The 27,689-nt window shown below is 36.9% G+C and overlaps 1 protein-coding gene across 1 annotated transcript; it reads right to left on the minus strand.

The window, feature by feature from the left end:
* Positions 1–23,948: 23,948 nt before the first annotated feature.
* On the minus strand, positions 23,949–26,587 carry LOC137242407 (uncharacterized). The gene is made up of 4 exons (XM_067769705.1): positions 26,382–26,587; positions 26,098–26,283; positions 25,884–26,040; positions 23,949–25,821 (listed from the first exon to the last, which is right to left on the minus strand). The coding sequence occupies exons 1-4, from the start codon at positions 26,451–26,453 to the stop codon at positions 25,697–25,699; spliced, it is 540 nt and encodes a 179-aa protein (XP_067625806.1). The 5' UTR covers positions 26,454–26,587; the 3' UTR covers positions 23,949–25,696.
* Positions 26,588–27,689: the final 1,102 nt, after the last annotated feature.

Here is a 27,689-nt window from a genome sequence, read left to right on the forward strand (position 1 = left end):
AAGGTAATAAAAAATCGAAAAATGCCAACAAAATAACTCAGGAAATTTTTCCAAGAAGATAATACGTTTTCGTATAACCGAAATAAAGATTGCAAAAAAAAGTTAAATAGACTACAAAATATATGTACGTGAATATCTATGTCATTACAAATGTATAAGAATATAGGCTATCAGTAAACGTGTGGTAAGAAAAAAAATATTTCTGATAACTGACTGTTGGGGTAAGGCGGAGGTGGCATGTGGCATGCTGGCAAGCTCCTCTAGGTCGACGGGTGGGATGAGTTTTTGCTCACCGGCCTTACCTGCAGTTATATAAACAAAAATAGGTTCCTGCCTGAAATCTACGTTAAGGAAGGAAAGTAGAAAGAAAAGGTATGTCCATGTCAGATGGAGTCATCCATCCCCTTCAGCGTAAAACCTCGACGCAGCCTTGGGCGTTGCACTGACCCCTACATTGCAGCAACGCCCCCTTAGCCTGACATTTGTCGGTCCGTTAATGTCCCATGTCCCTAGCCTGTCTAGTCTGTCCCAGTCGCCTCACATTCACGTCCCCCCTACACCAATTTTATGCCTAATTAGCCTGATATTTTCAATTTCAACAAATTTAATCTAAATAATTCAAATAAATAGGAAAAAAATATTAAACCAGGCCTATTTCTATATATAAGTATATAGATTAGTATATGTGTGTATATACCGCTTTGTACTTTTATATATGGAAAAAAGTTCAGGATAAAAATATAACAAACAAAAAAATAAACGGGTTAAGATAATAAAAATTCAAAGCTATATGGTTAATAGGAAAAAGGAAACTTTTAAAATTACGATTCGCGAGGGACTAAAAAATTGCCACAGAACCAAAATCAAATTTCGGAATTATCATACTCGCGGTCCGAATCAAAGTAAAATATTTCCTCCCTTTGCATATGCAGAAAGAAAAATTCTATTAAGAACTAAATATAAAGGTGATCAAATAAAATAAAAAAAAGAATCATGAGTAAAAAAAGAAGATTAACATAGTGCAAAAACTTGGCTTAATTGAACTTTGAGAAGATAAAAAAATAAAAAACAAAACTACTGACCTGACAGAAATTAAGTGCAAAAAAAAGGAAACAAAAAAATTGTCAAAGCAAATATGCGAAAAAAGGACTTATGTGCAAAGGAGGAAAAAATTTACAGAGAAAATCGGCAAAACAAGGTGAGAATTTAAAAGAGAATAGGAGTACGTAATTTCGGCCCAAATAAAAAAAAGAATTTACCTAATAAAAATAGGAAAAATAGCCGCATTGGGGCCTGGTGACATACGTATATATACACATATGTATATTTAAATATGTATTTACAATTTAGCAAAAATTTTAAGAAATTGAACGGTAAAGATATTAGGGTGAATAAAAAAAAATATTTTATAAAAAAATGCTAGCAACAAAAGAAACTTAGAAAACATTTACATAAATTACTCCACGACTAACTCAAGGTATTAAATAAAACAGACTAATAAAAAAAACCAAATGCAAAATTTATACAAAACAAAAATACCAAAAATCCTAAAAAAATGTAGATTCATTTTTGATCTCTGCTTGGCAGTGGCTCGAGACTTGCTCTTCCCCTCTTTGTTATTCTCCTCTGCTGCAATGTATCATGTATCATCCAAAATCCTCGTTGCCGGGCCGGGAGCGTAGCGTCTCCTGTATCTGTGTGGAGTCCGGCACCGTTCTTATGTTTCCTCTGCTCCTTATTTAACATTAGTCTGTCCTGATGTGTGCGTTTAATGGCGCTTTAGGATTTTCGAGCCTGGCATGCTCTATGGCTTTCTATTCAGAGAAAAAGGAAGATGACTTAAGGACCACGACAAAGGACTCAGAAAAAAATTCAACGCATGCATGTGAACTTACTTATCATTTTGTTTAAATATTACTTTATTTGTTTATTTATATTTCGCTATACTTTACTTTTATTTTATTTTCATTTTATTTAATTTTTTTATATTTTATTTTATTTAATTTTATTCTATTTCAATGTTATTTAAATTTTATTTTCATTTTAGGTTTTAGGCAATACACTACGATATCACCCAAACTCCACCTTAATCAAGGACGTTAGGCTTTTCCTAAAGAAGGAAAGGAACCGGATGTAACCGAGAAGCATTCATACCGGGAATCTCACATATGTTGATCGTCGAGAGCGAGGTCTATCGGGGCCCGTCTTTGCAGCTAGCAAGCAGTGGTTGGGGTGGTTCGCGACCTCTTCTCCAAGATCGATGTCATTACATTATTATTATTACAGAGCCCCTATTTTCTTTTAGGTACCACAAAAAATTTTATATCCGCGGTTAAAGAGGTAAAGAGAAAAAAATTTTTGGATCGAGTGAATGGATAAGACTGAAACTAATGAAAGTGAAAAGCACAGAAACTAAGGCGGTTTACACAATAAGAGCAGCGAAGATGGATTCGCGCTCGCGCTTCCATGCTGTTTATAAGGCCACATTGTCCAGCTTACCTCTTCACATTCCTACCAGGAAAACAATGGTTAGGAAATTAGCACACCATTTTTTTTTTTAGAGTTTAAATTTTAAATTCAATAATATTTCATCTTTATATATATTTTTTTTTGTTTTTAAACTTTACAATATTATTACATAAAGCTTACTTACTATAATCGTACTAATTTTAACCAAATTTTTGGTAAAGAATTTGCAAGAAAGTCTTGAGAAATGAACACAAACGAGATTTTTTTTTAAATTAAATTAAATATGATTGCATAATTACTAACATGATTTTTTGGTGGTAGCCCAATCCCTGAACTACCTCAACATTGCTTATTACACATATGTGCTCCGTGACCTTTTTTGGTTGCCATATGTATAAATGCAGCAACATTTTGTAAATTTAAAGACTCAAATAAATAAATATAAATATAAATATATATGTAAGTTAACACAAGCTAATGCTTCTCAATAATTCTGTCCGCGCATGGCCTGTGTCAGCGAATCTCCATTCTCACGCTGACGGATAGCCACAACAATTGCGTAACATGAGCAGTGCTATGAAACAACAATTTGCGCGCATGGCCTGTATCAGCGAATATCAGTTAACACAAGCGAATGCTTCTCAATAATTCTGTCAGCGCATGGCCTGTGTCAGCGAATATCCATTCTCACACTGACGGATAAGCCACAACGATTGTATAAAATGAGCAGTACTATGAAACAGCAATTTGGCCTGTGTCAGCGAATATCCATTCTCACGCTAGCAGGTGCAGCTCAACGCTGGCAGCGATTAAGAACGCAAGAGTCTGTGTCGCTTTGGCTGCCTTCAAGACTAAGGTGCAGGGTTTTTAAGTAGGCACTTTAGAATTAAAACTGGCGCTCAACAACGGGAGAAAAAACGGATAACACCAAGCAGCAGTATCAACAAACATTTTTATCATTTTTATTTTAAATTAAGTGGAGCAGAAAACAAAACCAAGCATAAGATGAAGAGAGTATTACCAATAGTTGTAAAACAGATGTAAGTAGAGTGTTGCCAAACAAAGAAATCTGTGTCAATGTTTATAGTGTTATCAATGTTTATAAACAAAAAACTTGTGTTTATTAAAATTTTTTTTTAAATACGACCCTCCAAAAAAAAAAAAAAAAAAAAAAAAAAAAATGAAATTTTCTTTTAAAGCATCAAATTATCTGTAAATCTTTGCACGGGTTGAGGTAGAATTAGATGTGTTGTGGACCAAATTTATTGGAATAAAATCAGGTAACCTGTTTCAGTTGTGCTGTAGGCCTATGAGTGACCAAGAATTAGATCGGCTATTTGAGAACATAGTGGTAAACAGAAGACAGCGTAACAGTGGTCAGGATAATTGGTGGACGAATAATAGGGTAACGACTGAGGAACGAAAAATTGCTATAGAAGCAGATCAATTGAAAGCTCTTGTCGACACTGCAGTGGCTCATGCACTTTCAGTGCAAAGAGAAAGTTTCGAACAGAGACTGGCGACCATAAACCAGCGTCTAAACGACGTTAGCATTAGTGCACCCACAATAGAAACATATTCTGAAGCACAAATTGTCCCAGGTATCAAATGTGAGGAACCCCTTGACATCGTTAAATCTCTACCAGATTTCGATGGTAAACAAGAAAACTACGTATCATGGAGACAGGCAGCACACACCGCCTACAAAGTTTTTCAGGAATACGAAGGCAGCAGCAAACATTTCCAAGCTGTCGCCATCATTAGAAATAAAGTAAAGGGTCCAGCCGACATGGTTTTGTCCTCATTTAACACCGTTTTGAACTTCAAAGCGATAATTAACCGCCTTGACTTTAGTTATTCCGATAAACGACCAATTTACTTGATCGAGCAAGAAATGTCAACCCTCCGTCAGGGAAATTTATCTCTTCTCCAATAATACGACGAAGTAGAGAAGAAATTGACGCTTCTGACCAACAAAACCATAATGACTTACGAAAAGTCAATGGCTGCTTCACTTAATGAGAAATACAGATTGGACGCATTGCGCGTATTTATATCAGGGACCCAGAAACCGCTTAGCGATGTACTATTCTCAGCCCGGCCTAAAGATCTGCCTTCGGCCTTAGCACTGGCAGAGGAGGTTGAATCGAACCATGAGAGATACCGATTCGCAAGCACCTATGCCAGGAGCCTAGAAGATAAGACACAAAAGCTAGACTCAAAACCACAATCTGGGGAGAAAGTTACAGGGGGAAGATACCAAACAAACGAAATGTATCACTCAAAAAACCCTTACTTTAACAGAACTCGGGACTTCAACAACAAGAGTCCCCAGAAACTGGATAAGGTAGAACCGATGGATGTCGACACGTCACAACGCTTCCGTCAACCTACTGCAAGGCAGGAAAACACTGGCTCTTATCGATACCAAAGTAATCCAAATCAAAAATATCCGCAGGCAGTGAAAAGGCCAAACAATGGCTCTGGAAAATTTACAGGACCAAAGCAACAACGAATAAACTGCCTTTCAAGCGGAAATTCCACTTCTAATCTGGAAGATTCCACCTATAGCGATGTGGCAAACGCGGAAACATCAGCAATCGAGGGCAACCTTAACGATCCCAACCAGATAAATTTTTTAGACAGAACTCCCTGCTACCGTTCATTGAAAGAATAGTTGCAGGGAAGAAAATAAAATTACTAATAGATACGGGTGCATCTAAAAATTATATAAAACCCTTAAAATTCCTTAGGCACATTACACCGGTCGAAAAGTCTTTCTTGGTAAAATCAATTCATGGTTTTACTAACATTAAAGAAAAATGCGCGATAAACCTTTTTAACATAAATAGTACCTTCTTTATTCTTCCTTCTCTTTCAACGTTCGACGGAATAATAGGTCTGGATTTGCTTACGCAGGCAGACACGACTATAGATTTAAAGTAAAAAAAAAAATAATAACCAATGTTGGTTCAGAGGGTATAAAATTTTTAAAGTGTGCTAATGTAAATTTCACACGAGTAGAGGACATAGAGGTTCCTGAAATTGTGAGGGTGAAATTTCAAAGAATGGTAAAAAATTTATTGAAAGTTTTCTCTGACCCCAACGAGGCACTCCCATTTAACACAAACATAGTCGCCACTATTCGCACCGAGAGTGACGATCCGGTTTATTCCAAGCTATACCCCTATCCTATGGGCGTAGCAGAATTCGTGAATACTGAAATTCGCGATTTACTGAAGAACGGTATCATCAGACCGTCTCGGTCACCATATAACAACCCAATCTGGGTTGTTGATAAAAAAGGAACGGACGCACAAGGAAATGTAAAAAAATGACTTGTCATAGACTTCAGAAAACTGAACAAAAAAACTATCGACGACAAATATCCCATCCCGAACGTAACGGTTATACTATCAAATCTAGGAAAGGCCAGGTATTTTACAACGCTTGACCTAAAATCAGGATTTCATCAAATAACGTTGGCGGAATCCGATAGGGAAAAGACCGCTTTCTCAGTAAGTAATGGAAAATATGAGTTCTGCAGGCTTCCCTTCGGTCTGAAGAATGCACCCAGCATTTTTCAAAGGGCGATCGACGACGTACTAAGGGAACAAATAGGGAAATACTGCTACGTTTGCGTCGATGACGTTATTATATTTTCAGAAACCGAGGAGGAGCATGTCGAACATATTGAGTGGGTCTTAAAAAGGTTACTTGAGGCTAATATGAGGGTTTCTCGCGAAAAATCGCAATTTTTTAAAGAGGACGTTGAATACTTGGGCTTCGTAGTATCTAGAGGAGGCATTAAAACAAGCCCTAGCAAGATAGATGCTATTCACAAATATGAGAAACCCTCCACTCTTTTCAACGTTAGATCATTTCTGGGTCTGGCAAGCTATTACCGTTGCTTTATAAAGGATTTTGCTTCAATAGCGAAACCACTAACGGATATGCTGAAAGGAGACAATGGCAAGGTTAGTGCCACTCAATCAAAAAAAAAATAAAAGTAGAATTAGACGAAAAACAATCACAAGCTTTTAATAAATTAAAAGAGGTCCTTACATCAGAGGACGTCATGTTACTCTACCCAGATTTCAGAAGGCCATTTGATCTAACGACGGATGCCTCGTCTTTGGGTTTGGGGGCAGTGCTCTCACAGGACGGTAAGCCAATTACCTTTATTTCACGAACTCTGAAAGATCGTGAACAAAACTTCGCAACTAACGAGCGCGAGCAACTCGCGATAGTCTGGGCCTTAAAAAGTCTTAGAAATTATCTCTATGGCGTAAAGAATTTAAATATTTTTACCGATCATCAGCCACTGACATTTGCGGTTTCAGACCGAAACCCAAATGCGAAAATTAAACGATGGAAAGCGTTTATCGACGAGCACAACGCTCAAATCTTTTACAAACCCGGTAGAGAAAACCATGTTGCCGATGCTCTGTCACGACAGAACATCCACACTATAGAAGAGGAAGGTCAATCAGATTTAGCTACAGTTCATAGCGAAATATCGCTATCTTATACGGTGGAAGCATCCGAAAAACCGCTAAATTGTTTCCGAAACCAAATTGTTTTGGAGGATGCCAACTTGAACCTAAAACGGAATTTTATATATTTCGGCGAGAAAACTCGTCATGTTATTCAATTCATAAATAAAGATAATCTCATTGAAGAAATTAAAACAGCTGTGAACCCAAATGTGGTAAACGCCATACATTGCGCTTTGCCAATACTGGCCAGCATACAACATGAACTTATAAGGTGCTTTCCGGCAACAAAGTTCTGGCACTGTAAAAATATGGTGACCGACATTGTAAATAAAGACGAACAGAGGGAGATTGTTCTTGCCGAACATAATCGAGCTCACAGAGCTGCCCAGGAGAATGTCAAGCAAATCCTTCGTGATTATTACTTCCCAAAAATGACCAAACTGGCAAACGAAGTGGTCGCGAATTGTAAGATCTGCAGTAAGGCCAAATACGATAGGCACCCACGAAAGCAGGAGTATGGTGTAACACCGGTCCCATCCTATACCGGAGAAATTTTGCACATTGACATATTCTCAACAGATAAAAAATACTTTTTGACATGTCTCGACAAGTTTTCGAAATTTGCTGTGGTACAGCCTATACCATCTCGAACAATCTCAGATATAAAATACCCAATTATTCAACTAATGAATATATTCCCAGGGACAAAGACTGTTTATTGTGATAACGAGGCCTCTTTAAATTCTGAAACGATAACCTCGTTACTAAAAAATAGCTTCAATGTTGACATCGTCAACGCGCCACCTCTTCATAGCACCTCGAATGGGCAGGTTGAACGCCTCCATAGTACACTTTTGGAGATAGCCAGATGTCTGAAATTGGACAGAAAAATCTGCGAGACGACAGACCTTATATTACTGGCAACAATTGAATACAACCGAACGATTCATTCGGTGACCAATGAAAAACCGATTGATATAGTTCACGCTACACCAACCGACATGAAAAATGAGATAACCATGAAAATAACGAAAGCACAACAAGCACAATTGGAAAGAAATAATCCTTCCAGACAGAATAGGGTGTTCGACGTAGGGGAACGCGTACTAGTAAAGACGAATAGACGACTGGGAAATAAACTGTCCCCTTTATATGTCGAAGAAAGGGTTGAGGCAGATCTAGGAACCACGGTTCTCATAAAAGGGAGGGTGGTCCATAAGGACAACCTGAGATGAAAACCGTGGAATATCTTTCAATATTATAAGGTAAATTAAAAGAAGGTTATTTTCCCCCATCTTTCAGGATCCCTATTATGATGCTCTCCATCCAAACGGCAATAGCAAAATTGACGGACTACTCGACTTCCGATTATATACCGATACAGGATGGCGACGTAATAGTTTGGACACACTTCGGCTATCTTAAGCATAGCACCAATCTTACGGTATATAAAGAAAAGCAGAAGAAACGAAAGGACTAACAACGCATTTCCCCTTATCCCATATGAGAATGCTACTCGACTCAGATATTTCACACATAAAAGTTCTTTTAACAACACTGGACATTCACCATAGACAGGCTAGGAGTATTAACATTTTAGGTACTGCTCTAAAGGTGATTGCAGGAACACCCGACTTCGAAGACTTTGAAAATTTAAAATTTCGGCAGCAAGAGCTAATAGAAACAGAGGGACATCAGATAGAAATAAACACAAGGATACAGGAAAAATTAAACCAGCTAACGGAGACAGTTAACAAAATTATTAAAAACGCAAAGGCTGTACAGATCGATACTCATCATTTGTACGAAACGCTGCTTGCGCGAAATAGAATCCTTATAACCGAAATCGAGACTTTAATTTCAACCATAACCCTTGCAAAGATAGGAATCATAAATCCCCTGATGCTAAACTCGGAAAATGTAAAAAATATTTTTGAGGCACGCTCTACAAATACAACAATTACTGACCTAATGGAGGTATCATATATCAAAGCCCTTTTAGATGGGAGCCTTCTGCATTTCATAATAAAGTATCCTAAACCTACATTAGTTTGTAAGAAAATTATTATTTTCCCTGTTCAACACAATGGAACTATCCTGCACTTTGGGAACAACAACAACGTTGCTGACTGTGGGAATCAAAATTTGGCGATTGGGAACTGCAACACAACACTCACAACAACTTTTTGCAAAAGATTGCAGCATCCCACATGCGCACAACAGCTGTATTCGAATAATGTTGCTCACTGCAGTACTTGCCCTAGCAACCTTGAACCTATTACTGTGGTTGACGATGGCATTATCATTATAAACGATAACACCGCTTTGATTAAAACTGGCGAAGACTCGGAAAAAACAATAAGGGGAACTTATTTACTTTCCTTCGACGATGAAGTTTACGTTAACGGATCTAACTTTGTAAACCGAAACGGCATGTTAAAGAAATTACCAGGGCCAGCGGCGACCGTTCTCCTTAATATCACCAACCATCAAGAAGTATTGAGTCTTCCATACCTTCACAGGATAAGTATGGAAAATCTGCGCTTTATCGCAAAAATTGAATCAAGAACTATGACGGGGCCAACAATATCAGGCTTCGCTAGCATTATATTGATTATCGTTTGTTACACTCTAGTTAAAATATGGCAGAGGAGAAGGAAAAGACGCCAATGCCAAGACCTTCAGCATGTCATTGATAACTTTAAGAAGTCCGTGGACGGCCTTCACTTAGAAGGGGAGGAGTTAACACAAGCTAATGCTTCTCAATAATTCTGTCCGCGCATGGCCTGTGTCAGCGAATATCCATTCTCACGCTGACGGATAGCCACAACAATTGCGTAACATGAGCAGTGCTATGAAACAACAATTTGCGCGCATGGCCTGTATCAGCGAATATCAGTTAACACAAGCGAATGCTTCTCAATAATTCTGTCCGCGCATGGCCTGTGTCAGCGAATATCCATTCTCACGCTGACGGATAAGCCACAACGATTGTATAACATGAGCAGTACTATGAAACAGCAATTTGGCCTGTGTCAGCGAATATCCATTCTCACGCTAGCAGGTGCAGCTCAACGCTGGCAGCGATTAAGAACGCAAGCGTCTGTGTCGCTTTGGCTGCCTTCAAGACTAAGGTGCAGGGTTTTTAAGTAGGCACGTTAGAATTAAAACTGGCGCTCAACAACGGGAGAAAAAACGGATAACACCAAGCAGCAGTATCAACAAACATTTTTATCATTTTTATTTTAAATTAAGTGGAGCAGAAAACAAAACCAAGCATAAGATGAAGAGAGTATTACCAATAGTTGTAAAACAGATGTAAGTAGAGTGTTGCCAAACAAAGAAATCTGTGTCAATGTTTATAGTGTTATCAATGTTTATAAACAAAAAACTTGTGTTTATTAAAATTTTTTTTTAAATACGACCCTCCAACCAAAAAAAAAAAAAAAAAAAAAAAAAAAATGAAATTTTCTTTTAAAGCATCAAATTATCTGTAAATCTTTGCACGGGTTGAGGTAGAATTAGATGTGTTGTGGACCAAATTTATTGGAATAAAATCAGGTAACCTGTTTCAGTTGTGCTGTAGGCCTATGAGTGACCAAGAATTAGATCGGCTATTTGAGAACATAGTGGTAAACAGAAGACAGCGTAACAGTGGTCAGGATAATTGGTGGACGAATAATAGGGTAACGACCGAGGAACGAAAAATGGCTATAGAAGCAGATCAATTGAAAGCTCTTGTCGACACTGCAGTGGCTCATGCACTTTCAGTGCAAAGAGAAAGTTTCGAACAGAGACTGGCGACCATAAACCAGCGTCTAAATGACGTTAGCATTAGTGCACCCACAATAGAAACATATTCTGAAGCACAAATTGTCCCAGGTATCAAATGTGAGGAACCCCTTGACATCGTTAAATCTCTACCAGATTTCGATGGTAAACAAGAAAACTACGTATCATGGAGACAGGCAGCACACACCGCCTACAAAGTTTTTCAGGAGTACGAAGGCAGCAGCAAACATTTCCAAGCTGTCGCCATCATTAGAAATAAAGTAAAGGGTCCAGCCGACATGGTTTTGTCCTCATTTAACACCGTTTTGAACTTCAAAGCGATAATTAACCGCCTTGACTTTAGTTATTCCGATAAACGACCAATTTACTTGATCGAGCAAGAAATGTCAACCCTCCGTCAGGGAAATTTATCTCTTCTCCAATACTACGACGAAGTAGAGAAGAAATTGACGCTTCTGACCAACAAAACCATAATGACTTACGAAAAGTCAATAGCTGCTTCACTTAATGAGAAATACAGATTGGACGCATTGCGCGTATTTATATCAGGGACCCAGAAACCGCTTAGCGATGTACTATTCTCAGCCCGGCCTAAAGATCTGCCTTCGGCCTTAGCACTGGCACAGGAGGTTGAATCGAACCATGAGAGATACCGATTCGCAAGCACCTATGCCAGGAGCCTAGAAGATAAGACACAAAAGCTAGACTCAAAACCACAATCTGGGGAGAAAGTTACAGGGGGAAGATACCAAACAAACGATATGTATCACTCAAAAAACCCTTACTTTAACAGAACTCGGGACTTCAACAACAAGAGTCCCCAGAAACTGGATAAGGTAGAACCGATGGATGTCGACACGTCACAACGCTTCCGTCAACCTACTGCAAGGCAGGAAAACACTGGCTCTTATCGATACCAAAGTAATCCAAATCAAAAATATCCGCAGGCAGTGAAAAGGCCAAACAATGGCCCTGGAAAATTTACAGGACCAAAGCAACAACGAATAAACTGCCTTTCAAGCGGAAATTCCACTTCTAATCTGGAAGATTCCACCTATAGCGATGTGGCAAACGCGGAAACATCAGCAATCGAGGGCAACCTTAACGATCCCAACCAGATAAATTTTTTAGACAGAACTCCCTGCTACCGTTCATTGAAAGAATAGTTGCAGGGAAGAAAATAAAATTACTAATAGATACGGGTGCATCTAAAAATTATATAAAACCCTTAAAATTCCTTAGGCACATTACACCGGTCGAAAAGTCTTTCTTGGTAAAATCAATTCATGGTTTTACTAACATTAAAGAAAAATGCGCGATAAACCTTTTTAACATAAATAGTACCTTCTTTATTCTTCCTTCTCTTTCAACGTTCGACGGAATAATAGGTCTGGATTTGCTTACGCAGGCAGACACGACTATAGATTTAAAGTCAAAAAAAAATAATAACCAATGTTGGTTCAGAGGGTATAAAATTTTTAAAGTGTGCTAATGTAAATTTCACACGAGTAGAGGACATAGAGGTTCCTGAAATTGTGAGGGTGAAATTTCAAAGAATGGTAAAAAATTTATTGAAAGTTTTCTCTGACCCCAACGAGGCACTCCCATTTAACACAAACATAGTCGCCACTATTCGCACCGAGAGTGACGATCCGGTTTATTCCAAGCTATACCCCTATCCTATGGGCGTAGCAGAATTCGTGAATACTGAAATTCGCGATTTACTGAAGAACGGTATCATCAGACCGTCTCGGTCACCATATAACAACCCAATCTGGGTTGTTGATAAAAAAGGAACGGACGCACAAGGAAATGTAAAAAAACGACTTGTCATAGACTTCAGAAAACTGAACAAAAAAACTATCGACGACAAATATCCCATCCCGAACGTAACGGTTATACTATCAAATCTAGGAAAGGCCAGGTATTTTACAACGCTTGACCTAAAATCAGGATTTCATCAAATAACGTTGGCGGAATCCGATAGGGAAAAGACCGCTTTCTCAGTAAGTAATGGGAAATATGAGTTCTGCAGGCTTCCCTTCGGTCTGAAGAATGCACCCAGCATTTTTCAAAGGGCGATCGACGACGTACTAAGGGAACAAATAGGGAAATACTGCTACGTTTACGTCGATGACGTTATTATATTTTCAGAAACCGAGGAGGAGCATGTCGAACATATTGAGTGGGTCTTAAAAAGGTTACTTGAGGCTAATATGAGGGTTTCTCGCGAAAAATCGCAATTTTTTAAAGAGGACGTTGAATACTTGGGCTTCGTAGTATCTAGAGGAGGCATTAAAACAAGCCCTAGCAAGATAGATGCTATTCACAAATATGAGAAACCCTCCACTCTTTTCAACGTTAGATCATTTCTGGGTCTGGCAAGCTATTACCGTTGCTTTATAAAGGATTTTGCTTCAATAGCGAAACCACTAACGGATATGCTGAAAGGAGACAATGGCAAGGTTAGTGCCACTCAATCAAAAAAAATAAAAGTGGAATTAGACGAAAAACAATCACAAGCTTTTAATAAATTAAAAGAGGTCCTTACATCAGAGGACGTCATGTTACTCTACCCAGATTTCAGAAGGCCATTTGATCTAACGACGGATGCCTCGTCTTTGGGTTTGGGGGCAGTGCTCTCACAGGACGGTAAGCCAATTACCTTTATTTCACGAACTCTGAAAGATCGTGAACAAAACTTCGCAACTAACGAGCGCGAGCTACTCGCGATAGTCTGGGCCTTAAAAAGTCTTAGAAATTATCTCTATGGCGTAAAGAATTTAAATATTTTTACAGATCATCAGCCACTGACATTTGCGGTTTCAGACCGAAACCCAAATGCGAAAATTAAACGATGGAAAGCGTTTATCGACGAGCACAACGCTCAAATCTTTTACAAACCCGGTAGAGAAAACCATGTTGCCGATGCTCTGTCACGACAGAACATCCACACTATAGAAGAGGAAGGTCAATCAGATTTAGCTACAGTTCATAGCGAAATATCGCTATCTTATACGGTGGAAGCATCCGAAAAACCGCTAAATTGTTTCCGAAACCAAATTGTTTTGGAGGATGCCAACTTGAACCTAAAACGGAATTTTATATATTTCGGCGAGAAAACTCGTCATGTTATTCAATTCATAAATAAAGATAATCTCATTGAAGAAATTAAAACAGCTGTGAACCCAAATGTGGTAAACGCCATACATTGCGCTTTGCCAATACTGGCCAGCATACAACATGAACTTATAAGGTGCTTTCCGGCAACAAAGTTCTGGCACTGTAAAAATATGGTGACCGACATTGTAAATAAAGACGAACAGAGGGAGATTGTTCTTGCCGAACATAATCGAGCTCACAGAGCTGCTCAGGAGAATGTCAAGCAAATCCTTCGTGATTATTACTTCCCAAAAATGACCAAACTGGCAAACGAAGTGGTCGCGAATTGTAAGATCTGCAGTAAGGCCAAATACGATAGGCACCCACGAAAGCAGGAGTATGGTGTAACACCGGTCCCATCCTATACCGGAGAAATTTTGCACATTGACATATTCTCAACAGATAAAAAATACTTTTTGACATGTCTCGACAAGTTTTCGAAATTTGCTGTGGTACAGCCTATACCATCTCGAACAATCTCAGATATAAAATACCCAATTATTCAACTAATGAATATATTCCCAGGGACAAAGACTGTTTATTGTGATAACGAGGCCTCTTTAAATTCTGAAACGATAACCTCGTTACTAAAAAATAGCTTCAATGTTGACATCGTCAACGCGCCACCTCTTCATAGCACCTCAAATGGGCAGGTTGAACGCCTCCATAGTACACTTTTGGAGATAGCCAGATTTCTGAAATTGGACAGAAAAATCTGCGAGACGACAGACCTTATATTACTGGCAACAATTGAATACAACCGAACGATTCATTCGGTGACCAATGAAAAACCGATTGATATAGTTCACGCTACACCAACCGACATGAAAAATGAGATAACCATGAAAATAACGAAAGCACAACAAGCACAATTGGAAAGAAATAATCCTTCCAGACAGAATAGGGTGTTCGACGTAGGGGAACGCGTACTAGTAAAGACGAATAGACGACTGGGAAATAAACTGTCCCCTTTATATGTCGAAGAAAGGGTTGAGGCAGATCTAGGAACCACGGTTCTCATAAAAGGGAGGGTGGTCCATAAGGACAACCTGAGATGAAAACCGTGGAATATCTTTCAATATTATAAGGTAAATTAAAAGAAGGTTATTTTCCCCCATCTTTCAGGATCCCTATTATGATGCTCTCCATCCAAACGGCAATAGCAAAATTGACGGACTACTCGACTTCCGATTATATACCGATACAGGATGGCGACGTAATAGTTTGGACACACTTCGGCTATCTTAAGCATAGCACCAATCTTACGGTATATAAAGAAATAGCAGAAGAAACGAAAGGACTAACAACGCATTTCCCCTTATCCCATATGAGAATGCTACTCGACTCAGACATTTCACACATAAAAGTTCTTTTAACAACACTGGACATTCACCATAGACAGGCTAGGAGTATTAACATTTTAGGTACTGCTCTAAAGGTGATTGCAGGAACACCCGACTTCGAAGACTTTGAAAATTTAAAATTTCGGCAGTAAGAGCTAATAGAATCAGAGGGACATCAGATAGAAATAAACACAAGGATACAGGAAAAATTAAACCAGCTAACGGAAACAGTTAACAAAATTATTAAAAACGCAAAGGCTGTACAGATCGATACTCATCATTTGTACGAAACGCTGCTTGCGCGAAATAGAATCCTTATAACCGAAACCCTTGCAAAGATAGGAATCATAAATCCCCTGATGCTAAACTCGGAAAATGTAAAAAATATTTTTGAGGCACGCTCTACAAATACAACAATTACTGACCTAATGGAGGTATCATATATCAAAGCCCTTTTAGATGGGAGCCTTCTGCATTTCATAATAAAGTATCCTAAACCTACATTAGTTTGTAAGAAAATTATTATTTTCCCTGTTCAACACAATGGAACTATCCTGCACTTTGGGAACAACAACAACGTTGCTGACTGTGGGAATCAAAATTTGGCGATTGGGAACTGCAACACAACACTCACAACAACTTTTTGCAAAAGATTGCAGCATCCCACATGCGCACAACAGCTGTATTCGAATAATGTTGCTCACTGCAGTACTTGCCCTAGCAACCTTGAACCTATTACTGTGGTTGACGATGGCATTATCATTATAAACGATAACACCGCTTTGATTAAAACTGGCGAAGACTCGGAAAAAACAATAAGGGGAACTTATTTACTTTCCTTCGACGATGAAGTTTACGTTAACGGATCTAACTTTGTAAACCGAAACGGCATGTTAAAGAAATTACCAGGGCCAGCGGCGACCGTTCTCCTTAATATCACCAACCATCAAGAAGTATTGAGTCTTCCATACCTTCACAGGATAAGTATGGAAAATCTGCGCTTTATCGCAAAAATTGAATCAAGAACTATGACGGGGCCAACAATATCAGGCTTCGCTAGCATTATATTGATTATCGTTTGTTACACTCTAGTTAAAATATGGCAGAGGAGAAGGAAAAGACGCCAATGCCAAGACCTTCAGCATGTCATTGATAACTTTAAGAAGTCCGTGGACGGCCTTCACTTAGAAGGGGAGGAGTTAACACAAGCTAATGCTTCTCAATAATTCTGTCCGCGCATGGCCTGTGTCAGCGAATATCCATTCTCACGCTGACGGATAGCCACAACAATTGCGTAACATGAGCAGTGCTATGAAACAATAATTTGCGCGCATGGCCTGTATCAGCGAATATCAGTTAACACAAGCGAATGCTTCTCAATAATTCTGTCCGCGCATGGCCTGTGTCAGCGAATATCCATTCTCACGCTGACGGATAAGCCACAACGATTGTATAACATGAGCAGTACTATGAAACAGCAATTTGGCCTGTGTCAGCGAATATCCATTCTCACGCTAGCAGGTGCAGCTCAACGCTGGCAGCGATTAAGAACGCAAGCGTCTGTGTCGCTTTGGCTGCCTTCAAGACTAAGGTGCAGGGTTTTTAAGTAGGCACTTTAGAATTAAAACTTGTATACAAAGGAAGATCAAAAATATTTACACAGAATCTCAGCTGTTTCGATCAATGTAGGGAGGTTTGTACCTGATGAAAAATTACGATACAGTAGCGTCCAATAAAAAGTTATCAATATAATGTAATATATACAAAAAAATTTAAAAGCTTTATTACCGACTTTAAATATGAAGACTACTGGTCATATATAAGAAACGTACTATGGATAGTATCCAAAGTTAAAAAAAAAAATAAATTTACATCACCTCGTTAATAAGGCGAATGAAATTCTAAGAATATCTATTCACCGTATTAACCCATACAAATTGTGGTTCTGAAACTCAAAATTAGCTTCTTAGAATCACGTATATATAAAAAAAAATTAAAGGTTACGTTTTACGGGATTCCACCACAATTTGCTTTTATGTAACACCTATATAAATAAAATTGAAAAATTATGGAAAACTTAAATGCGTTACATAAGCTTAATACGAATAAAATAATTTTAAAAAAAATTTTAAGTTAAACGGTTTTATTGAAAACAAAACTTACATGAAATAATAATAATACGAAAAGCTAGAAAATAATTAGGTAGGTCCTAGGTACTAGTCATCACACTCCTTATCAATCTAGGGCGTTGATCAGACAATTAAATAAAAGCGTTGGGCGCGTGAAATTTCTAAAAATGTGAGGCGTAGCATAACCTGATTAAAGGCTCCATTACTGATACTTAGCATAGACTTGACTTGACTTGAGAACTGTCACTTACAGTTCTGTTAAATGAACAGTGCATGTTACTGATTACTCAAAACTTGGCAACACTTAACTTGACTTAGAAGTCTGTTGAATTTTGATTTTCTATGTAAGTTCTAAGTGACGTTTACATTTTGAGATGCCATTTGTTTGTTTCCATGTCATTTTGACATTTTGTCATACAAATTGACATTTATTTAAAAGTAAATTTCAAACCTGCTTATGATGCCATATTGTATGCGCTAAGTGGAGTATAATCGTGGCTAAGTTGCCAAGTTTACGCCAAGTCAAGTCAAGTCTATGCTAAGTATCAGTAATGGAGCCTTAAGGTTCAGTTGGTTTTACTTATGACTATCAATAGAAATATGACGCGTCCAACGCTTTTATTTAATTGTCTGATCAACGCCCTAGATTGATAAGGAGTGTGATGACTAGTACCTAGGACCTACCTAATTATTTTCTAGCTTTTCGTATTATTATTATTTCATGTGAGTATTGTTTTCAATAAAACCGTTTAACTTAAATTTTTGTTTAAATTATTTTATTTTCAAGTTTTTAGTCTTTATTTAATTTCCTATTATTTCTCATTCTATTTAGTTCATTTAGTGACTCATTATTACAAGGACTCTTTCCTGACAATTTGTTACAACCTAAGTCCTCAATACATAATCCTTCCAAAGACTTTACTCGACTCTGCGCCACGTATGCTTGTCGCTCCTCCAACTCCAAAATATTTTGATGCCACTTCTACTGGACTGTATGCAATATTTGTTCCAAATATGAGCCAAATCGGGTATCATAGGTCGCTTTCTATTCATGTATGTATTATGTGTTCCAAATATGGACCAAATCAAATCGGACCACAAATACGATTTTTGTGAATATCTCGATCCTTGCGCCACCTAGCGGCGATTTTTTTGATAGGTCGCTTTCTATTCTTGTATGTATTATGTGTTCCAAGCATGAGCCAAGTCGGACCACAAATACGATTTTTGTGAATATCTCGATCCATGCGCCACCTAGCGGCGATTTTTTTCACAGGTCGATTTCTATTCTTGCATGTATTATGTGTTCCAAATATGAGCCAAATCGGACCACAAATGCGAATTTTGCGAATATCTCGATCCATGCGCCACCTATCGGCGATTTTTTTTCACAGGTCGATTTCTATTCTTGCATGTATTATGTGTTCCAAATATCAGCCAAATCGGACCACAAATGCGAATTTTGCGAATATCTCGATCCTTGCGCCACCTAGTGGCGATTTTTTTTCTTATTATTGCATTGTCATCGGGTTCTGAGCTATATTCCAAGCTTTTAGCTTATCGGGAAGTTACTTAAATTTCAATTACAAAATTCGTTCACAACGGCCGTGCGGCCGTGCATGCGGCCTGCCTGTCAACTCAAGCTAAATAAAACTGTTTAATTAATAACAAGTAAAGAAGGTTAAGTTCGGGTGTAACCGAACTTTACATACTCAGTTGAGAGCTATGGTGACAACATAAGGGAAAATAACCATGTAGGAAAATGAACCGAGGGAAACCCTGGAATGTGTTTGTATGACATGTCTATCAAATGAAAGGCACTAAAGAGTATTTTATGAGGGAGTGGGCCATAGTTCTATAGGTGGACGCCATTTAGGGATATCGCCATAAAGGTGGATCAGGGTTGACTCCAGAATTTATTTGCACGATATGGGTATCAAATGAAAGGTGCTAATGAGTATTTTAAAAGGGATTAATCCTTAGTTCCATAGGTGGACGCCGTTTCGAGATATCGCCATAAAGGTAGACCAGGGGTGACCCTAGAATTTGTTTGTACAATATGGGTATCAAAAGAAAGGTGCTAATGAGTATTTTAAAGGGAGTGATCCTTAGTTCTATAGGTGGACGCCGTTTCGAGATATCGCCATAAAGGTGGACCAGGGGTGACCCTAGAATTTGTTTGTACGATATGGGTATCAAATTAAAGGTATTAATGAGGGTTTTAAAAGGGAGTGGTGGTAGTTGTATAGGTGGTCGCCTTTTCAGAGATATCACCATAAAGGTGGAGCAGGGGTGACTCTAGGATGCGTTTGTACAATATGGGTATCAAACGAAAGGTGTTAATGAGTATTTTAAAAGGGAGTGGGCCTTAGTTCTATAGGTGGAATCCGTTTCGAAATATCGCCATAAAGGTGGACCAGGGGTGACTCTAGAATGTGTTTGTACGATATGGTTATAAAATTGAAGGTATTAATGAGGGGTTTAAAAGGGAGTGGTGGTCGAGATATCGCCATAAAAGTGGACCAGGGGTGACTCTGCGTTTGTACAATATGGGTATCAAAAGAAAGGTGTTAATGAGTATTTTAAAAGGGAGTGGGCCTTAGTTCTATAGGTGGACGCCTTTCGAGGTATCGCAACTTAGACTTTGTTTGTACGATATGGGTATCAAATGAAAGGTGGTAATGAGTATTTTTAAAATGGAGTGGGCCTTCATTCTATAGGTGGTCGCTTTTTCGAGATATCGCCATAAAGGTGGACCAGGGGTGACTCTAGAATATGTTTGTACGATATGGGTATAAAATGAAAGGTTTTAATGAGTATTTTAAAAGGGCGTGGGACTTAGTTCTATAAGTGGACGCCTTTACGAGATATCGCGATAAAGGTGGACCAGGGGTGACTCCGGAATGTGTTTGTACGATATTGGTATCAAATTAAAGGTATTAATGAGAGTTATAAAAGGGAGTGGTGGTAGTTGTATATGTGAAGGCGTTTTCCAGATATCGACCAAAATGTGGACCAGGGTGACCCAGAACATCATCTGTTGGATACCGCTAATTTATTTATATATGTAATACCTGCCAAGATTTCAAGGGTTTTTTATTTCTCACTGCAGAACTTTTTCATTTTCTTCTACTTAATATGGTAGGTGTCACAACCATTTTACAAAGTTTTTTCTAAAGTTATATTTCGCGTCAATAAACCAATCCAATTACCATGTTTCATCCCTTTTTTCGTATTTGGTATAGAATTATGGCATTTTTCTTAATTTTCGATATCGAAAAAGGGGGCGTGGTCATAGTCGGATTTCGTTCATTTTTTATACCATGATAAAGTGAGTTCAGATAAGTACGTGAACTTAGTTCAGTAAAGATATGTCGATTTTTGCTCAAGTTATCGTGTTAAGGGCCATGCGGAAGGACAGACGGACGACTGTGTATAAAAACTGGGTGTGGCTTCAACCGATTTCGCCCATTTTCACAGAAAACAGTTAACGTCATAAAATGTATGCTCCTACCAAATTTCAAAAGGATTGGTAAATTTTTGTTCGACGTATGGCATTAAAAGTATCCTAGACAAATTAAATGAAAAAGGGCGGAGCCACGCCCATTTTGAAATTTTCTTTTATTTTTGTATTTTATTGCACCATATTATTACTGGAGTTGAATGTTGACATAATTTACTTATATACTGTAAAGATATTAAATTTTTTGGTAAAATTTTACAAAAAAAAATTTTTTTTAAGTGGGCGTGGTCATTCTCCGATTTTGCTAATTTCTATTAAGCGTACATATAGTAATAGGAGTAAAATTCCTGCCAAATTTCATCATAATATCTTCAACGACTGCCAAATTACAGCTTGCAAAATTTTAAATTACCTTCTTTTAAAAGTGGGCGGTGCCACGCGGTTTGTCCAAAATTTTACTAATTTTCTATTCTGCGTCATAAGTTCAACAAGTTTCCTCGCTTTATCTGTCTTTGGTAATGAATTATCGCACTTTTTCGGTTTTTCGAAATTTTCGATATCGAAAAAGTGGACGTGGTTATAGTCCGATATCGTTCATTTTAAACAGCGATCTGAGATGAGTGCTCAGGAACCTACATACCAAATTTCATCAGGATACCTCAAAATTTACTCAAGTTATCGTGTTAACGGACGGACGGACGGACACGGCTAAATCAAATTTTTTTTCGATCCTGATGATTTTGATATATGGAAGCCTATATCTATCTCGATTCCTTTTTACCTGTACAACAAACCGTTATACAATCAAACTTAATATACTCTGTGAGCTCTGCTCAACTGAGTATAAAAATACTTACATTGTTATCCATGATGCGTAGAAGGCCTTCCCTGATTGCTAGTTTACGGTAAAATTTTACGATCGATTAATTATTAGGGTAACGCATGATTTTTCCATAACTGAACTTACGAGTTTTATGTGGTTAAGTACGATAAAAAAATAAGCTTTATACGGAACCAAAAGATCTCAAATTCGCAAAGTAGCTATAACGCTTTTTTTGAAACAGTCTAATATGCGCACATTAAATGTATATAGAAGGAGGTATATGCTCACAGAGCTCGAGAAGAATTACTGAAAGACAAATAATGAGATTACATCTCTTTGCAAATAACTAAATAACCATGAAAATTTTTATGAATTCAATTTAGAGAAGAGATCGGAAAAAAATACAAGCAACAATGTTGAGAAGATTAGTGGGGAACAAGTGGGTTAAGATTTCCATACATATATGTTTGTAACACATTCTTAAATTTTAACATGTATATATGAAGGTTACGGCGGGTCGATTTAAAAATCGTTCATTGCTCTGTGAAAATCGTATTCTAGGGATCAAAATAAGAAACTTTGCCGAAGGAACCATACCTCTAAAACGAATTCTGATATCCCCCTTTGGGTCGAACTTTTGGGTAGGGGCAATTTCAATTCTACCTGCTGTGTCTTGTGGTGGCTTAAAAAATACAGCACAAGCAATTTTACGATCTGCAATTGTATCACAGTGATACCTTAATTTTTTAAAACGGTTGAATAAAAAACCCACACAACTATGTTTACGACATGCAAATGCATCACAGTGATGCCTTGGTTTTAAAAGGGGGTTGTAAAAACGTTAATTTCTAATCATTTTTTTTAATTTCTTTTCTATTACTAAGTTAAATTCATTTTTTCATTTACATATCTTCTGACTAAATAAATTTCTAAAGAGATAAATAAACTCCAAAAAGAAAAAACATAGGCATTTCAAATTTTCCCCTACGACCCAAAGGGGGGACATCAGAATTCGTTTTAGAGGTATGGTTCCTTCGGCAAATTTTCTTATTTTGATCCCTAGAATACGATTTTCACAGAGCAATGAGCGATTTTTAAATCGAACCGCCCTAATGTACATATATATGATTTTCACAGAGCAATGGGCGATTTTTTTGCCTCCCCACAAATCGACCCGGCCCAATGTACATACGTTGGTCTAAGCATAGCACTAGCCAGTGCACGGACTTTACCACTTTAAGTGTAGGTGGAACAACTTTTTGACCCATTTTAACCTTCACCTACTTCCAACTACTGCGATCATTAGGTAAATATATGGATTTTCGAGCGCACCTAAATAACGTTCCAAGGTAACACCGACCACACCAACCGATGTTTCTAATATTTTTGTGATGTTTGAGCAAAAGCTCAACTTTAACACAGGAATCGTGAGTTCTTTGTTTTCAAAAGGCTGTTTTCTTTAGTTATAATAAGCTTATTGGTATATCTGCAATTATTTTCATTGCGAAATCTCATTTGTAACTCCTCGTCAAGGAAAAGCAAGAAATAAATAATAGGAAGAATGAAAAGAATTAATCGAAAAGCAGTTTGCTTCAAAAGAACCATAATACATATAGATACTATATGCATATTCGCAAAATAAATTTATGATTGCGCTCCTTTCATCGGTTTGTGTGCACAATTCTGAACGAAAATAAAGTTTAAAAGTAAGATAATATGTCGGTGGTTTTATGGCAGTATTTTTGGCACATTGGAGAAATTTACCACTACCAACATTTTCATTATTTAAAGTCCGCGCACTGGTATAAGCATACCAGCCGCAACCGCAAAGGCAAAAACGAAAAAATACTCGGGAACATTGATACATGCCTATGTATATAACGTAAATTCCACACAATTGAAGCAAACGGTAGATTGCCCCAGCAAAAATGTGCCCGTAAATTGACTAGGAAAATGACTAACAGCTGTGTCGATGGAACACGTAAATCGCTAAGTAGCATTTGTACAGGGCAGCAGTAACATTTGTGACCAGTCCATTCCGTCGTACCTATTTATGTGATTGTCCATACTGCTCACACATATACGGTTTTAGGTTATCGAAAAGTAAACAAACTATAGTGCTGTACTGTTCTTACATTCACGTTCTGGCAATCATTTTTTGAGTTATATACCTGTAACTTTACGAGTATTTTTACGTTAATATGACCGTCTTTTTACTAGTGTTATGACCGTTTTTTACTTGGATTATACTGCTATATAAATAAAATATTTCTTTAATTCAAATCTATTAACATTTCTTTTATTAAACATTTTTACAATATATTACATTATTTATAATAGTTGTAAATTATTAACTATAAGTCTTAAGGAATAGTTTTTCAGTCTTGTTGGTGACCCATAAATACAAATTTTATTGTATGCGATTGTATGCAAACAAAGTTAAGGGAAACTTAAATAAATTAATTAATGATATAGAAAACAAAAGAGAAGAACTAATAAAACTATTGGTTGCAGTAAACCATCAAATCGCGAGTAGGCAATTCACAATTTGAGTAAGTTGACTTGTAATTCGCCAATTTTAATCCTATACCTTTTTTATTTTAGTTCAGAAAGCTGCAATTGAGGTTCGAAAGTTACAATTTAAGTTCAAAAATTTCAATTCAAGTTCAGAAAATTTAAATTCAAGCTCAAAATTTCTATTTGTAGTTCAGAAAATTAAAATGGAAGTTCAGAATTTCTGTTTGTAGTTCAGAAAATTATATTTGAACTTAAATTGTAATTTTCTGAACTTCAGTTGTAATTTGCTGAACTGCAGTTGAAATTCCTGAGCTTCAATTATAATTTACTGAACTTCTATTGAAAATTGTGAACTTCAATTGTAATTTTTTGAACTTAAATTGAAATTCCTGAGCTTTCAGAACTTCAATTGCAACTTTCAAATTTTTTTTACATAAAATAAACAATTTAAAATTTTTTCTGACAGTTAAAGTGGTGAATTGCCTACCAGTGGTTTGAAACCACTTGCATTCGTGTTGGCGCTTCTCTATATCATTAATATAACAATATCTTTTGAATAATTTAATTAATACACAAATATACATTTTTTTCCTTTACATTTTAGAAATGTGTACAAAAATATGTAATTTTACATATCGCAACCTAACCCTTAAAGTATTTCAACTCATAATCAGAGTAACTTTGTGTTGAATGTTGATTTATACCACGAAAATAACAAAATGGGTAACTAAACCAGGCTAAACGATAACGTTAAATACCAAAAAAAAGTTATTTCACGATGCTTTCATGGATCGATTTACACTTAAGTACCGATCTGAATTTTTTTTAAGTTTTCACATTTTTTAGTTTAAAATGCGATATATGCATTCAGTGGAATAATTTTAGATTGAATGTACTTCATGCAATTTTTTTTCTTCGTGATTTTGCAATAATAAACGTAGGTACTCATAGTAATTTTTTGTTTTGAATTATGTGATTACAATATTTATAAGGACTATTTAGTTGATGGTATTGGTACTGTCAGTTAAATTCATCAGCAATCATTTATATTCAAAATATTTTTTGTTATACATCTATTTTATAAATTTTGGTTAAAAATTATTGACAAATTCGTTGCAATTAGATTGCTTTAAAGATCTTTGCAAATTTTGTGCGATTGTTGAATATTATTTTAATTAGAGCATAAAAAGCTTAGATTAGTAACGTAGGAAAAAACTTAGAATTATTTCAGTTAAGTTCATCACAAATATGTATATTCAAAATACTTATTTCTTATACATCTAGTTTATAAATTTTTGGTTAAAAATTATTGACAAATTCGTTGCAATTAAATTGCTTTAAAATTCTCTGCAAACTTTGGGCGATTGTTGAATATTATTTTAATTAGGCATAAAAACCTTAGAATAGGAACGTAGGAAAAAACTTAGAATTATTAGGTTCTTATATAGTTTTTAATCAAGATTATTTCAGTGTGTCTTGTTCGTTTGTTGTATGTAGGCTTATGCTGTTGCAGAGCTGGATTTATTGCTCAGATACCGCCTTTGTTTATGCCAGTTGTGGCTCAGCGTTAAACACCGTCTCATGCTGTCTTCGAAGTCGATCCTGCCTTGCAGTTTGAAAACGTCTAAATTAATAGGAATGGACAATGAAAATAATGACATTTTAAAACAATTTAAATTACACTACCAAAAAGTACGCTGTTCACGAGTTTCAGTTTAGATAAAGATCGTTTGCCATGTACTCCGTCCCAGTTAAAATTGAAAAGAACGTTGTCAGAGAAAAGTTTTCTCATTACTCCAATAATGTCTGATGATGCATCTTTCAGCATAAAGATATATGATTTCTAAATGAAAACCACCAATTTAAGTTATGAAATACAATTAAAAATATTCAAAAATACCATTGCTTCTTGATAATCATCTGAGTCCAACTTTTTCTCAATGTCATAAACTGAATCCAACGATGTTAGTGGCATAACGATAGAGAGCTCGGTGTGAGTATCATTTTCCATTTCTCCGCTGATACGGCATACTATTTTGTGCGTTTTCTTCCAATGTTGAGCCATGACTTCTGCCAATTCTGGAAGCTGAAATTATAGCATAAATAATAATTAAAGAGAATCAAGGTATTGCGGCTACAATTACTAGGGTTTCACAAATAACAGTTCAATATTTCACTATGCACCTTTTCTTCAATCTTAGTCAATCTAAATTCCAGGTCGATATGCTTCTGTAATATTGTTTGTAGTATCGCCATTATATTTTCGTTTGTTGTAGGGAATGTTCCTTCGTTGGTTAAGGAAGTAGCCGCATTATTCAAAACGGTACTCGTTGTATTAAGGAGGAGTGAAAGGACGCGCTGTGTTGTGCTACATCGATGATGTATTCGTATCCCTAACGCAATCAGCTGTTTATTGTTACGACGGTAAACCAAAAACCAATTGGTTGGCTACGATATGTTTACGACCTTATCGGCACCAATAATTGATTGCATTGATTCTCATAAAGTTGGTCGAATCAGCTGTTATAAGGTTACCGATAAAGCACCAATGTCTGCAGCTTTAGTGACGCGATAAACGTAAAAAGCCAAAGCAAAGAGGATAAATTATGAAGAGACGTATGCTCAATGTTTTCTAAGAGGAAGTCGCTGTTTTTTTGGGCGAGATGTGCATAAAATGTCTTCTAACCATTTTCGTGGGGTACTTGCGTTTATTTTTCCGCCTGTATTTAATTAACTAATTAATTCTCTTTCCAAAAATCACAGTTGCATAAAGTATCTACACTGTAGGAATAAATGCGACACAATTCAAAAATGTCCCTCTTTGAAAAAATTCGGCATATATTTTTTGATTTCTGGGAGTTACTCGCCACTCGTAGCAGACTGGTGGCTCTTATTTTATTTATCCTCTTTGCATTGTTGCTCAATACAAGTTTCCTGAAAGCGCCGATTGTGACGCAGCCATTTTGACGAGGCCATTTACAGTACGGCATCACATCACCGCAATGGGAAATTGTAAGGTAAGTATCATGATTGGTAATAGGTGATTATCGAATCACGTTTTCGCAAACTAAAATAGTTTTTTTTTTTTTACTCAAAGAAAATAGTATTTAGGATTTGTAAAACTTATCCTGTCACTCTAGATTTGGTTTTAACGCCGAAAGTGGAACTTATTTCCGCAAAACGTGACGATGAGCTGGATCATCCTTATGGCCAATGTCGGTTGTAGTTCCGTTCTATCAATTTTTTTTTCCCTTCCGGTAGGTATGCATATGCTGCCACTGAAGATTGGGAAAAATAATGCTGGCAGAATTTTCACTGCTGGATTGTAATCAATTTTACTTCTACTTTTGGTAGAAAGTGGATAATGGCTTTTTGTTGCTTAGCCTGATGTACATAATCACTTGAACAATTACATTTACTTTAAATTAATTATCACATCATAAAAAGCACGTCTAAACTCTTTGCTGGTCTAATTGGAAAAGAAAGGGGCTG

Source organism: Eurosta solidaginis, chromosome 2, assembly GCF_040869045.1.
Source record: "Eurosta solidaginis isolate ZX-2024a chromosome 2, ASM4086904v1, whole genome shotgun sequence".
NCBI classification, from domain to species: Eukaryota; Metazoa; Arthropoda; class Insecta; order Diptera; family Tephritidae; genus Eurosta; species Eurosta solidaginis.

Bases quoted from the DNA above. Each gene is read 5' to 3' on its own strand.
- LOC137242407 (XM_067769705.1), bottom strand. From the start codon at position 26,453: ATGGCGATACTACAAACAATATTACAGAAGCATATCGACCTGGAATTT. The intron at 26,041-26,097 runs GTATTTTTGAAT...GTTTTCATTTAG, and splicing joins ATGATTATCAAGAAGCAATG to AAATCATATATCTTTATGCT. The intron at 25,822-25,883 runs GTAGTGTAATTT...CTATTAATTTAG, and splicing joins CGTGAACAGCGTACTTTTTG to ACGTTTTCAAACTGCAAGGC.